The following is a 14189-nucleotide window of genomic DNA, read 5'->3' as shown; positions in this document are numbered from 1 at the left end:
GGTCCTGTTCATCCAGGCACTGTGGGACTGAAAAAAAAAAAAAAAAAAAAAGGAAAAAAATGGCCAGACATCACCTAAGGAAGCACTCGTGGGTGTTCAAGGAGGATGGGAGATCCCATTGCTTGGCCATTTGAAAGCACTCTCACATTCTCATGGCAAGAAGCTGTTGCACCAGGTTATTAATCCCAAGGGTTTTCTGGATTCCTCCCCAAGCTAAATAATTTTCACCCATTTCCTTAAATGTGCTTCAGAAAGGAGAGTGAGCCAAGGCAGGCCTGCATCCCTGGGGGGTGGGCAGGGAGGATGGCACCAAATAGCCACACAGCAGCACAGGGAGCTGAGAGGAAGCTACTAATGGCCTCTGATGAGCACAGACCTGATAGTAATGAGGTTAATGCCCTTTCATTCACCCAGAAATATCTTAGCAAACCTATAATTCCTGCTAGTCAGTGGGCAATCATTAAGTCATAAATAATACAGCGTGGCTGAAGGACAGGAGCCTTTCCTGTAATATCCATTTTCAGTCCGTGCTGACCCAGGGAGGGCTTTGTGGCAGCTCCATGCTGTGCCACACTGCAGGGACCAGACTGAGCTGGCAGAGTGTTTCCTGGTCAGAAGAGCTCTCCCATCTCTCCCTTCTGCCCCCTGTGTCTGTCACCAGCACAGGAAAAGGTTCCACCAGAGCCCAGGTCTACCGGGTAGTTCTGGGAAAGAGGAGCTGAAGGTAATGGAAAGAGCAAAGATGCAAATTAAGTAACGAAGCAATTATAGAAGGGATCAGATGGTGCTGCTGGGGACCTTGACCTGCCCGGTGGTGCCTGGTGGTGATGCTGGGAGAGCTGGGGATGGGAGATGTGCCTTGTCCCAGCCCTGGCTGGGGGCAGATGTCTGTGCATTGTGTACAATGATCTCTTGCAAACCAAGTTTGCAGTCCCCTGCCACCCACTGCTGTGGCACCCAGGAGGTTTGGCTTAGTCTTGACTGAACCCTTGAGGCTGTGTCGACCATCAGGGGTTTAGCAACACTAAATTCAGGGATGCTTTCCCTTCACAGAGTGCTTCGTGTGTGTGGATGTCACTCAGCCATGGTGTAAATCCCTGTGTTTATTAGAGGGAGTAAATCCTACTTGGTAATAACTTGGATCACGCTCTGCATGCATTTCTGTTAGATCATGGGCCATTCTAAAGCCAGATGCTTTAAAACCCACCCAATGAGCAACTGTCCAAACTTTTTTATTTTATAATTAAATGTTTACACTTGTTACACAATAAATCCCATAGAATCAGCTTGTAAAGCCTGCACACAAGTTGTGTTTTCAGGAGGGAGCATTTATGCATGAGCTTGAGTCTTTGCTGGGTTGCCAAACCTTACTGTTAATAAAAAAAATAATAAACATCACCTGCTAGAAAACATCTCCTTTATCTGACCATGTCTTTCCTTGCTTTTTGCCTGTGGTGGTCACAGGTGACTGATGCTGAAGGAGCTCATGAGATGATGTGGGTACTTGAGGGACAGCTGGCATGGGCAAGAGGTCGGGACATGACTTGGGGGTGGCTGCTCTCCTGGGTTGGCACTCGTGATGTTCTGGGCACTCTTGCAATGTGTATCCTGATGGAGACCACCGTGGTTGTCTTTTCTGCTAGCAGTTGAGGACTGGAAAAGTTTTCAAGCCCAAGAAGGAGTGTATGTCTCTGCTGAAGAGATGTATGTCACAACATGAGTTATTCAGGGATCATATCTACAAATCAAAACAAATCTGTCCAATTTGTGCTCCCACCTCCTTAGAAGAAGAAGGCACAAATGTGGAGTTCTAGAGACTGCAGAGGAAGAGCTGTAGCTTCCAGACTGCTCTACAGCAGAAAAGGGCTGCAGGCTGTACATGCAGTGCAACTACTCTATGATACCTCCCAAATGAAGCAGTGTGCACCCAGTAACCATGCCAGATACTCCTAAGTCTGTCTGCAGCCAAGTATGGGTGTATTTTGTTTTGTGGAAGGCTTGTTGCCAGACTGTCAATGTCCACGTGCAGAATGCAGTTTATACAATAAATTAAAAAAAGAAACCACAGGTCCTTGTAAATGTCTTCGATTATCTCAAACCTTTGACAAATGGTTAGAGGGCCTGGAAGAGCTTAACATCTCTGCCCTGTTTGTGTAAGTAGCTTTGTCCTCTGACAACTTTTCATTTCACTGACTCCAAGAAGAGATGCTCTGAAGATGTCTTATTTAAACATATTTAACTCTTAGCTCTTCCCTGCATGCTGCCAACCTTAGCATTAGCTTTCAACTTTATGGCTGACCCATTAAATGCTGGATGAAGCACATCTCATCAGCTTGCATTACATGTTGATGTTAATAAATAGGAAGGGCATTACACAGATTCTGTCTGGCCATCTGGAGGGACAATGTTCTTTACCTCCACCAATGGCTATCTAATCCTCTCATATACAGTTGGGTTTTATTCTATTAAAATATAATGAGAAAAGACCACCATACCATTACGTGGTGGAGCTAAATGGGATTTTTAGAATAATCAATGAAAGATGAATAAAAAAGATAAAGGTTTTCTTCAAAGAAAAGGAGGGAAAATTGTCTCCTTGGGATTAAAGTATTGTAGAACCAAATTATTATAACATGATCTTTACTCACTAAAAATACCCCCATTTCATTTCCATAAATCTTTCCATTAAGAACCAAATTAAGTTTGGGGTTTTTTTTCCATTTTAAAAATGCAAAGCATTAAATGACATGCTGTGCTTTAAACAGAGGATGCTGCAGGGTTCCTGCTCCCTGTGGGGTCAGGTCTTTCCATCTAGCTGGTGACATGGAGGGCTGATCTCTGTGGGGTGTTCTGAAATCTGGAAGAGAGGTTTGCTGCTGTGAACACCCTGGAGAAGACCCCCCCTCACGGGCACGTCCTGGAGCGGGTTGGTCTCCTCCAGGTGTGTGGCAGTGGCTGGGGACATGGCAGCTTGGGCTGTGCGGGTCCTGCTGGCCTCAAGGCTGGAGGACATGGTGTTTTCCAATGATCACAGTCCTTGCCCCACAGCAAACGTAGAAGGAGGCCTCGTTCACTCAGCTCGGGGTAAAGCCATACAGAATTGTTGATGCAAGTGTTTTCCTCCAGCACAACTGTAGTTGCATTTCCATTTCCCTTTTAGAAGACACTGGAAACATGAAATCTGACAGCCAAGTGAAAGCTCTGAGGTGCTTTGTGTGGGATCTGGATAGGCTATACATCCCCAGCTCCGGCATGGTGATCCCAAAAGCCCTTCCCAGTTGCCACCACATCCTGGAGGCACCCCTGGTCTGCAGGTGCCTCCTGGTGTGGGACAGTTGCTTGAGAGGTCCTTCAGTGGTGTGCTAACACTTAGACAGTGCTGGGGATGACGTTAGGGCAGACATACAATGTTCCCCAGGTGAGGCATATGTGATTCTTCAAGCCCCAAACTCCAAGATGTTCCCTTGTCCCTGGGCTTTCCTCTCCATTCAGGCCAGGTCTGGGCAGGCTCAGGTTCATTTTCTGCAAAGCTGCTCTTTATTTTTAAGGGGACACACTAAATCCCAGCAATTAGTGGATGATTGCTTCAGGGTTTATTTCTCAGGAGGAGCAGAATATATTTCAGCTTTCTCTCTGTATCACTGTTGGAGGAAAATTGACTTCTGCTAGTCATCACCCACCCCCCAGCACTGCCTCGGCTGCGCTGCTCTCCACCTCCGATTCATCAACCAGGCAAGTTGATATAATTAGGAATCCCAAAGTCAATAATCTGATCATCTCCAGTGCACAAAGGCTTGTGTGTAGGAGAAGGGATTCCAGGAAGTCTACAGCTCAGATCCGTGCAGGAAAAATGCCAGATTTTAAAAAAGAAACAGGCAGAGACCTGGAGGAGAGAGTGCTTCCTAATCCTTCACTGGTGACACAGTGTGGGCCATCAGCTCTGCAGTAAATGTCTTCCCGTACAGTCATTTAGTGCCTCCAGACCTTCCCTTTACAGTCTTAATAATAATGTTCAATTACTGGTTCTGCTCTATAAATAAATAATCTCAGTGTAACGAGACAGTCTGCTGGCTGTGGGGGGACGTCGCCGGGGCCCTGGGACCTGCTCCCTCCATCCCCACTCACATGAGCCCTGGTGGCCACGGTGAGCAGCAGAAAGTGTAAAGTAATAGAGCATCTGGCAAATGTTGTGCTGTCTCTTTAGTATGGCAACTGGGAGAAAGGGAAGCCTTGCATGGAGAAATGGTGCCAGAGAAATATGTCTTTGTAACACACTTGGAAGGTGTAAAATGACTAATAGAAGAGTCGGCAGCTCAAATATTTCAGGCTGTTTTTGAACAGTGTTAGGAGTTCTCCTCGGCTTTTTAGTGTTAGGGCAGGAGTGGAGGGTCCAGGGGGACTTCCCATTTTCCTCCCTCAGCCTCAAGAGGAGGTGTTGAAGAGCAACTCACACTGGTGAGCTGTGTGTCCCTCAAAGCCTGTCTTTGGCCACCACAGCTCCAGGTGAGCCAACACGGTTTCCTTTTAAGGTCCCCACTATCCTGGAGGAGTGGCTGAGGCGCCCTCAGGCAGAGCAGGGATCTCCCCTTTGCATGAGCAGGATTTGGGGTGCATCCTCAGGGTGGCTCCATCTCATCTGTCTGCAAGCTGCCAAAGGCTGCTGCACAGGGCAGACTTGCTCCTGGGAAAAGCTAGTGGTTTGTATAAAAGTTTCATCAATTTTAAATGACAGTGTTATCTTCCTAACCAAATGTTTTAGCTGTACCAAGCTCTACATGAGCCTTTTAACTAACCTTGTCAGGAGCCACTCTGCCTTCTTCTGGTGCACACAGCAAGCCCGTTGCTCAGCAGGCATTGGGGGGAATTGTTTGAAAGCCAAGCGTGGAGAAGCTATGGGAAACCATCCCATTTTTCTCTTCCACAATGAGATGAGTGATGTCTGGGGTGATGTTCTGAGGCACTGGCAACTGTCTGATGCACAGCTGGGAGTCCAGCTCCCCCAGGCTTTGCTTGCCACAAGCCCCCAGCCACCGAGGATGGCTGGGCTGGGAAATGAGGGGACAAGCCCTGAACATGGAGCCTGGAGCCTGGATAAATAAGAGCTCCTGAATACTGAATTGGAGACTTCATTGCCATTGCATTGTAGCCTGGCATCAGAAGAAGGAGGGATTCCAGCTGGTCCTGTGAATCAGCTGATGGACCTTTGTCTGCCCTGAGCTGGTGTGAGGAACACAGGCTCTGCTGGAAATCATATTGGTGTTTTTTTCTGAGAGTGCTAAGGAGCAAACTGATCTTGCAAACCTGCTCATCTGGTTTGACAGTGGAGGCTGTTTATTATTGCACAGTACCATAATAAATATAATTTCTGCTGGTTAAGTTAGGCTCTGGGATTTACCTGGTTTCCTTCCTAAAAGTCCCCAATGGTGCAGGCCAAGGCTGCAGGTGATAGAGGGACTATCCCATAGGAGGAGCAGGGGACAGGGTGTTAGTCACCAACAGAAAGGCATCGTGAGCTTCAGGGATGTTCTCCTGTGATAGAGATGTGTCCAAAACCACGTGGAAGAAAAGTGATCTTCCAGCCAGGCTGGACTGGACACAGGAGATGTGCCCTGCACTGGTCAGTGCCAGGGAGTTCAAATTATGTCCCTTCCTCCCCCTCCCTTTGGTCTGTGGCCTCATCAGCTGGGTTGGTGTCTGCTTTGATAGCGCCCATCGAAAGAGCAGGATGCTTGCTTCAGGTGTGATCCCACATCCATCATGGACCATTGATCCAGGCTGGGGACAGGCATTTTCTAGTTCCTTCGGAGGCCCAGGCAGGAGCTAAGGCTCTGACCTCCCCATGGCACCACTGTTGCAGGAGGGATGGGGTGTGCAGGGGACAGCTGGGCTTTGCCAGCAGGCAGGAGCTGCCCGGCACAGCCACGGCAGCAAAGATGTCTCACCTGAAGGACACTGTGTTTCTCCATGATGCTCCTCCAGGGAAGGCAAGAGCAGCACTGGCTGTTTGGGGTGAGCCTTGAGGAGCAGCAGCCATATAATCACAGAATGGTTTGGGCTGGAAGGGACCTTAAAGGTCATCTGGTTTTAACACCCCTGCCATGGGCAGGGACCCCTCCCACCAGCCCAGGTCACTCCAAGCCCCATCAAACCTACCCTTCAACACTTCCAGGGATGGGGCTTCCACAGCTTCTCTGGGCAACCTGGGACAATGTCTCACCACCATCACACTAAGAATTTCTTCCAACCTAAATCTCTCCTCATAGAAGCAATAGGCATGCCCACTGCAGATGGGACTAGCACTGAGTCTGGATTTATAGGTAAAGAATAAATAGGAACATAGGGAAACACTTTCCCTTTCTCCATAAACTTTTCAATTTTGGAGAGTCCAGATTAAATAAAATCATCTTGCAGATGGAAGTTTTATTGAATCTGGTCCATAAAGCTCCCAGTGTGGGGTTTACAACTGCCATTTACACAAATCCTGCTATAATAAAATACAGGGGTGTTTACAGCAGTTCTGCAACTGCCACAGAATCACAGCATGCACAGAAACTGATACATAAATCTTGGCTCAATGCACCTGGTGCTCCACTGACAACAGAAAGTAGCAAAACTTTTGGGGGAGGAAAGGAAAAATGCAGGGAAGATTCCTTGGATAAGAGGAGAGTTATGCCTTCAGCTTGGCAAAGATACCCAAGGGAAATGTCAGAGATTTACAGCCCTCACCATGTTCTCCTGCACTGCAAAACATAAAGGCACTTCCAAAAGGTGCTGCATGGCCTCAGCACACAGCTGTGGGACCAGCCAGGTATTGCTGGCAGCTGGGCAGTCCCAGCCCTTAGCAGCCTCTGCTCCAGCCACAGCACAGAGCCAAGCTGGGATTGGCTGAGGAGCTGCTGAAATTCGGTATAAAAATCTCCAGCTGGGTACTTTTCTTTTTCCCACCTGCCTTCTGGGAGCTGCTGGGGTGCCTGTAGCAGAATGTGTGCTGAGTGAGGGTAGAAACTGCTGAACAGCCCTGTGGGATGGTAGCTGGGGGGTTTGGTGATCAAGGAAAAGCATCTGAAAAGCCTCTTGTGAAGAGCTGTATGTGAGCCTAAAGGGTAAGTGAAGACTGAACTGTCTGAGGGACTGAGACTTCAGGGTACTGCATCTGCTGTCAAAGATGCTCTTCACAGGAGAGAAAAAAAACTGGGAACTCTGGAGGAGACCCTTTCTGAGAAGAGCCTGAGCTGTGTTTTTGGGCATGGCCTTGCTGACTGAGTGTGGTGACACACATTTATGCTGATTTCCAATCCTGGCTTTAAGGAGATGCATTTCAATTGCATGTCTTTCCTCTGCTTGTCCCCATGCTGAGAGCTGCAGCTGAGAGGTGATGGCTCTTCCTTTATGGCAGGTCTGTCTCACACCACAGCCCTTCAGTTCCCTCTTTACATATCACTGCATTAATCTTTGTGCCTGCTGATGTACCTGTAAAACAATTGCATTTGCAATTCCACTAATTAGGCCAGAAAGCAGGTCAGCACTCTCCTGTTCTCCTTAATACATTGTTTTCTGGCATTACCTCACAAACGAAGCTGACATGATTAATACTGATTTTCAGTGCTGTGCTTACATGTAAGGGCAGAAACTTCTTGTGGTTACAGAGGAAGTGTCTCAGGCTGAAGGAACACTACTCAGGTTATAGCAGAAACATTTATTTCGTGGCATCTCTGTAACAAGGCAGTTCACAGGGAGGTTCAGCTTTCCTTTTTTTCAGCAAGCTCAGAATGAAGAATTGATTCAATCAGAGTTTTTATCAACTTCCCTTATCATTCTGCACCTAAGTACCTTTGCATATCTCTCCTCAGTGCTATGCTCTGGTCACACTGGAAGTGAGCAGAAGGGTGGCAACTTGCATTATTCTCCCATTATTCTTTGTGCTCTGTCATGCTCAGCACCTCACCTTGCAGCTGGGGAAGTTCTCCCTGCCCTAGCACTCAGACTTGCCCCTGTAACCTGGCAGTGTCTGGGGAAAAGGTGCACATGCAAAGCTGAAGTGCAAGGAGGCTGATAAATGCCAGGTCACAGTCTTGCTCGTGCTGTGACCTGGGAGACCTCAGATTAACAGCGTGTTTTAAAGAGCCTTGTGCAGCAAGGATAGGTCTGATTGTTTTCTCTTTATTTCCATATTGCTTTTACTGAATCATCCAGTCCCTTTTTGCAATTTTGCCATTGCATCTGCTTGCTGTCTAATTTTTCAGTGTCCAAGAACATGTTTTCTTTTCCAGATGTACTTAGTTTGTTTCCTCTGCATTGCTGACTTTTAAGCTTATTTAATTGTGACTGGGATCAGGGGATACTTGTTGCTTCCCTTATCTGCTCCACTGTAGATCTTGGAATAACTCTATTAAAGCTGATGAGTTAACTTCAGATCTGTACTGACACAATCAACAAAATGACAACTGCATAAGTAAGCTCTCCCCAATTACAATCAGAGTCTTCCAAGGAAGCCCAAGTGAGCAGTTTTAAGACGCCCATTCCTGTTTCCAGTTCCTCTGTTTGGACCCTGGATATAAATACAAATCATAGAATGTTAGGGGTTTGAAGGGACCTCTGGAGATCAAGTCCAGCCCCCTGCCAGAGCAGGACCACCTAGGGCAGGTCACACAGATGGGTCTTGAGACTCCACACCCTCTCTGGGCAGCCTGTTCCAGTGCTCCATAACCCTCTCAGTAAAGAAGTTTTCCCTCATGTGTTCCAGTTTGCATCCATTGCCCCTTGTTCTATCACAGGGCATGACTGAAGGGATTGCCCCCTCCTTCTTGACACCCACCCTTCAGATATTTATATACATTAATAAGATCCCCCTCAGTCTTCTCTAGACTAAACAGCCCCAGGTCTCTCATCTCATAAGACAGGTGTTCCAGTCCCTTAATCATCCTTGTAGCCTCCATTGGACTTGCTCAAGTAAATCCTTGTCCCTCTTGAACTGGGGAGCCCGGAACTGGACACAGTACTCCAGATTTGGTCTCATTAGGGCAGAGCAGAGGGGGAAGAGAACCTCCTGCACACTGTTTTCTTCACCTTTTTCTCCTGGAAGATTAAGAAGTGGTACAGGTTTCCACGAGAACCACCTAAGTTATTTGTTTCTGTCCAGTTTGCCTGAGCTTATCCTACATCACAGTGGGGGGGAGTGTTCTGTTCTGCTGAGTATCAGTTTGCTGCACCTCTACATCCATCTTGTGTTTTGGTAATAATTTAGAAAAAATATTTTTTTAGAATTGTGGGGGTTTTTCCAAGTCAAACATGAAATGGAAGAGAGGCAGCACGATTCTGTGTTTTGCCATGTAATGGGATGGCGGCCACGTGAGCTGCCTCAGTCTACTATTACTACTCCTGGTTGCTCCTCATAAATACTTCTGCCAGTGTTTTATTTGAGTTATGACTGACTCATCATGCTCACTCAATATTCATCTTTCTCCTTGTCCAAGCCTGCCTGTCAGTGGGATGATTTAAATAGCTGCCCGAGTTGTGACTCCCAAACGGGCTTTGAGACTAGGAGGGGAGGGCTGGCACGGGCACGTGCTGATGTTTCTGTCTACGTGTGGCAACAGAGCTTCAAGTTTTGTAGCTCTTTGTGTTGGCTTTCAGGAAGGGTGCAGGAATAACGTGCGGCAGGGAGCGATGGGCAACCTGCCCCGAGGGGGCTGGTGCCGCGTGGATCTGCTGCCGGCGGTTGCTGAAACGAAACGAAATAAAAATGTTGTTTGTTTTTGACAGCTTTTTGCAATCTTTGCATTTGCAACATGCGGTGGGTACTCTGGAGAGCTGCGCCTCAGTGTGGACTGTGCAAACAAGTCAGAGAGTGACCTCAGCATTGACATAGCCTTTGCCTACCCCTTCAGGTAACCTGCTTTGGGTCGGGGCGCTTCGTGCCAGGGAGGCAGGGCGTGCGGGGGCTCAGTCTTAGTGGGGTTTTCCAGTATTTGTAGCAGCTTTTTTTTTGCTTAAAGACTGACCTGCAACGTGGCTGAGGCTCTGGGTGTGCAGGAGGAAGGAATTTGGCTAGTCCTGGGGTGGCTGGGGTCTTGGGAACTGCTGGGGAGTGGGAGCTTGGTGAAGGAGGAGAGCACAGTTGCGGGCGCGCAGAGCCCTGCAAGGGCCAGCAGAGCTGGGGGTGGAAAATGAACAAAACCCCATCAGCCCAAGAGAAAAAGGGGGTTAAAGTAGCCAGTAACTAAGCTGGAAAAGAGGGAGGATCCCCAGCCATGGGAACAGCAAGGACCTGGAATAGCCACTCCATGGGGAAGGGGAAGAAAAGACAAAACGAGTTTGAACGGTAATTTTGAAATGCTTTTGTAAATTCTGCTAATTGCTTGCCTGCATCTCTCAGTGCCTGAATATTTTAAACCCTGGAACCTAGTGACTTAAGAAAACAGATTTTATGTTGTTTAAGCATGTTTGAAAGCTGTAGTGAGGTTAAAAAAAGTCTGTGTGTGTATATATATATCATGTTCATGCAATTTAGACTTCTGCTTCGAAAGAACATCCAGACTCCTCTGTTTTTAAAGATGTCAAGTCCACTCTAGAAGCCTTTCACTTCTGGATAAGTGATTTCTTTAAGGAATTGAGATGATTAAGAAAAGAATGTATAATCCAATCTCAAGCCTAGTACACTATGACTCTCAAATTATTTAGCTTCCTTGGGAAATCACGTGCTGTTTAGCTTATGATTCCTGAGCACAGACCAGAAATAACAGCATCTACTTCTTTAACATATTCTAAAATATAGCAACTTCAAAATATTTGAAACTAAATGTTATTACTTGAACTGTTATTCTTCCCTGACACACATTTATTACTCCAAAGAGGCACATTTCCCCATTTTACAAATGTTTATTTTTTGTCTTGAACTTGTCTGCATTTTCTCTCATTTCTGCTTAGTATGCATGAGAAAGATCCTTAAAATTGAGTTATATGAATTTGTAATGTGATGCACTTCCAAATAGGTCATTTCTCCAGCATTCATTACAGAATAGACCCTAGAGTAATGTGCTTTTAATTTGCATGATTATAAAATAGTGCTCTATGTCAAAAGTGAATAGAAGTAGCCAGCAAGTATCTTCTGGTGCTTTACCAGGCATATTGACCATTGATTCTACAAGTGACTGGATCTGCAGTTTCCCCCAGTCTGGCTTATTAGAAAAATGGGAATAGTTGCTGGGTAACTGCAGCATTCCAGCATGTTGGAAAGATGATGCAAAATAGGGTTTGTTTGGAGAAGGGATCCAACTGGATCTGAGGCTGTAGCTGGCCCTTGACCTCTCTGTGTGGCTCCCAGCTAGGGCTGGGTGTGCTTGGCATGCACAGAGAGCTGGGGGATGGTTGACCACCAGGTGGGAATATGCCTGTGGATTGCAGGTGAGAAAAGAGATGGCACTTAACTGGCTGAGTTTTGGGAGAAGCAGGAAGATACACAAGATTTGTGCAATTTAGAACTTTGCCTGCAAACCTGAGGCATGTGCAAAAAGGGTCCAAAGGTGCAGAGGCTACACGGGATAAGGAAATGTGTGCCTGGTACAACCTGTGGAACTTGGTGACATTTTACTCTTTCCTCTAAATATTCCCACGACCTCCTCATACATTTGCTCTTTCCACTTTTCTCCAGTGCTCCTTTGACAGACTTTTCTAAAAAGAAGTGTGCTTAGTTGGGAAAGGGAACATCTCATATTAGAGCAGTTGATACCCTTGGAAAAACCAGACACATTTTAAGCTCAGGGTCTCTCATCAAGACAGTGAATCATAAAGCTTATTTGCCTGCGTGTGGGCTTTGTGTAGGTAGAATGAGTTTCTCACCAGTTCTCTTGCATCCAGGTCTGAATAAAGTCCATGTTCACATGGCATTTTTCTTTCAGATGCCTTCAGGGTTCTGATTATTGGCTGACAGCTGGGAAAGGTGTAGGTGGAAGGAGAGGTGCTGCTGCACATCTGACACTGCTGTTGTGGCTGTCAGCAGCGACACTGAAGCAGCTGAATACCTGAGCTTTTTGAGCTGTGCCTTCCAGCATGACTTGAAAGGAAGAAAGCCATGCAGCTGTGCTAGCAGCTGCTTTGCTTCCCCTTGCTGTGAGCTGGTGGCTTTGTTTCCTTCTAGAAAAGTTGAACTGCTAGATCTTGGCTAGTTGAGTAAGCTTTAAGCAAGTAAACAAAGTTGTAAGGCTCAACAGGACGGCTTGGCACAGCAAGAGGACTTGAATGTTTTGGAAATTAGCTTGAAGGAGCCTGAAAATGTTCTAATTAAAGCAAGATCAGAATTGGGGGGAGGTTTCCAGACTGAAAGGGGGGGGTGCATCTCACTTGTGACCATGAGCTTCTGGAGCCAGTCATCTTAAAGAAAGGGAGGATGCAGGATGGGAAAAAACAATGTTGATGGGATGTGTGATTAAAACATACAAATTGTCAAGCTGATTTCAAACCAATGATTCATGTAGCCCCAGGCTAGATGTACTGAAGGAGGAGCATTGCACTCCACAGCAGGTGGCTCCAGATGCTCCTGCAAACCGAGGACCATCTCTGCAGCCCCCTACTGACATTTTTCTCAGCCCCAACTACAAGTTGCAAAGACTCCAGCAAACAATGGATTTTAAAGAAATCATCAGATCCAGCCTCCAGGGAGTTTTGAAGGGTACAGTTAAAAATCAAGACAGAACTGACATTAGTTTAGAGTTATGGTAAGATGAACCTCTGGGTCTGCTCAGAACCAAAAGGGAAATGTACCAGAGGTGGAAAAGTGGAACATTACCTGTTGAAAATTACAAGGGCATTGCCAAGGTATGCAGAGATACAGTTGGGAAAGCAAAAGCTCAGCTTGAGCTGAAATTGGCCCCAGATGTCAAACTTCAAGAAAGGGTTCTTCAGATACATTAACAATGAGCAGAACCAGAGGAATAATATTGGCCCACTGTTAAACAGGAGAGGAGAAATACTCACCAACAGTGCTGAAAAGGCAGAGGTCCTCAACGCCTTCACCTCTGTCTTTACCAGTGCTGTTGGGTCCCAGGCCATAGGAACAAAAGTCCAGGTTGATGCAGGCACCAACCTGCAATGAATGAAGGAAGAGTTGGGGTGTCAGCTATTGCAGGAGCTTGACCTGTGCAAATGGGTGGGCTCTGATGCCATCCACCCTAGGGTGCTGAGAGAGCTGGCTGATGTCATTGCAAAGCCACTCTCCCTAATCTTGGAGAAGTCATGGAGACTGGGGAACGTCTGTGAGGACTGGAGGAAGGCTAATGTCACCCCCATCTATAAGGATTCAATGGAGGATCCAGGTAGTTATAGACCCATTAGTCTCACTTCAGTCCTTGGGAAAGTCATGGGGTAAATTCTCTGGGAAAAGCCAACATGGGTTTACCAGGGGCAAATTTTGCTTGACAAACCTGATCCCCTTCCACAACAAAGCCACCCACTCATTTGGTGCAGGGCAAATGGTGGGCATTGTCTACCTGGACTTCTCCAAGGCTTTTCATATGGTCCCTCAGCCTCCTCCTGGAGAAACTGACTCATTATGGCCCTGACAAGTGACCTAAATGTTCTCTCATTTCTTCTGCCTGCTTCTAGTTTCATCACAAATTATTTCTTTACCTCTTTGTGCCTTAAAGCACAAATCAGACTTTCTTCTGGGTACCCGTATATGTATTTCAAAAGCTTTACAAGTTCAAATATGGAAAAACTTCTCTGGTTCCACACTGGCAGTTTTCATCAGCATCAGGATCTCTGCTTGGTGAAGTATTTGTTGCATATTTGGCACACATTAGGGTGTTCATCAGCTTCGCCCTCGCCCTTGTAATGATCATTTGAGTGGGGGGAAAAAAAGAAGCATTTTAGGATTGTTTGTTACTCTTGCAGCCCATCATCCTTTCAGATGGGGTTTGTCACTCATCAAAGAGCCCTGAGGCAGTATTTTTCTTCTGTACTGAGGGTCCTGGTGAAGGTCCTATTTATTTTTATTTATTTGCTAATCCCAGCAACATGTTGTTGCTGCTGATGTACTTTGCTATTCATTGCTTTTACTTTGATAGTAAGTGGTTGAATAGTTCACCTGCCATGCCCATATTTGTTGCTGTTATCTATCATATTGAGGTGCTTCTAAGCAATCCTCCTAAAAACAGGGGTTTTTTTTCGTTGCCAGGCATGGCTTACCAAGTCTG

At 46.5% G+C, this 14189-nt stretch overlaps 1 protein-coding gene across 2 annotated transcripts in view; it reads left to right on the top strand.

Moving 5' to 3' along the window:
• SYNPR (synaptoporin) overlaps positions 1-14189 on the top strand; it is a 103808-nt gene that overhangs the window by 64259 nt on the left and 25360 nt on the right. For both annotated transcript variants that reach the window (XM_051627729.1, XM_051627728.1), the window contains one exon: positions 9763-9887. In XM_051627729.1, the coding sequence (XP_051483689.1) occupies positions 9763-9887 (125 nt within the window). The remainder of the gene's footprint in view (positions 1-9762; positions 9888-14189) is intronic.

Source organism: Apus apus, chromosome 9 (genome assembly GCF_020740795.1).
Source record: "Apus apus isolate bApuApu2 chromosome 9, bApuApu2.pri.cur, whole genome shotgun sequence".
NCBI lineage: Eukaryota > Metazoa > Chordata > Aves > Apodiformes > Apodidae > Apus > Apus apus.
The sequence above is the reverse complement of the archived record's forward strand: the minus strand, read 5'-3'. Positions and strand labels throughout refer to the sequence as shown.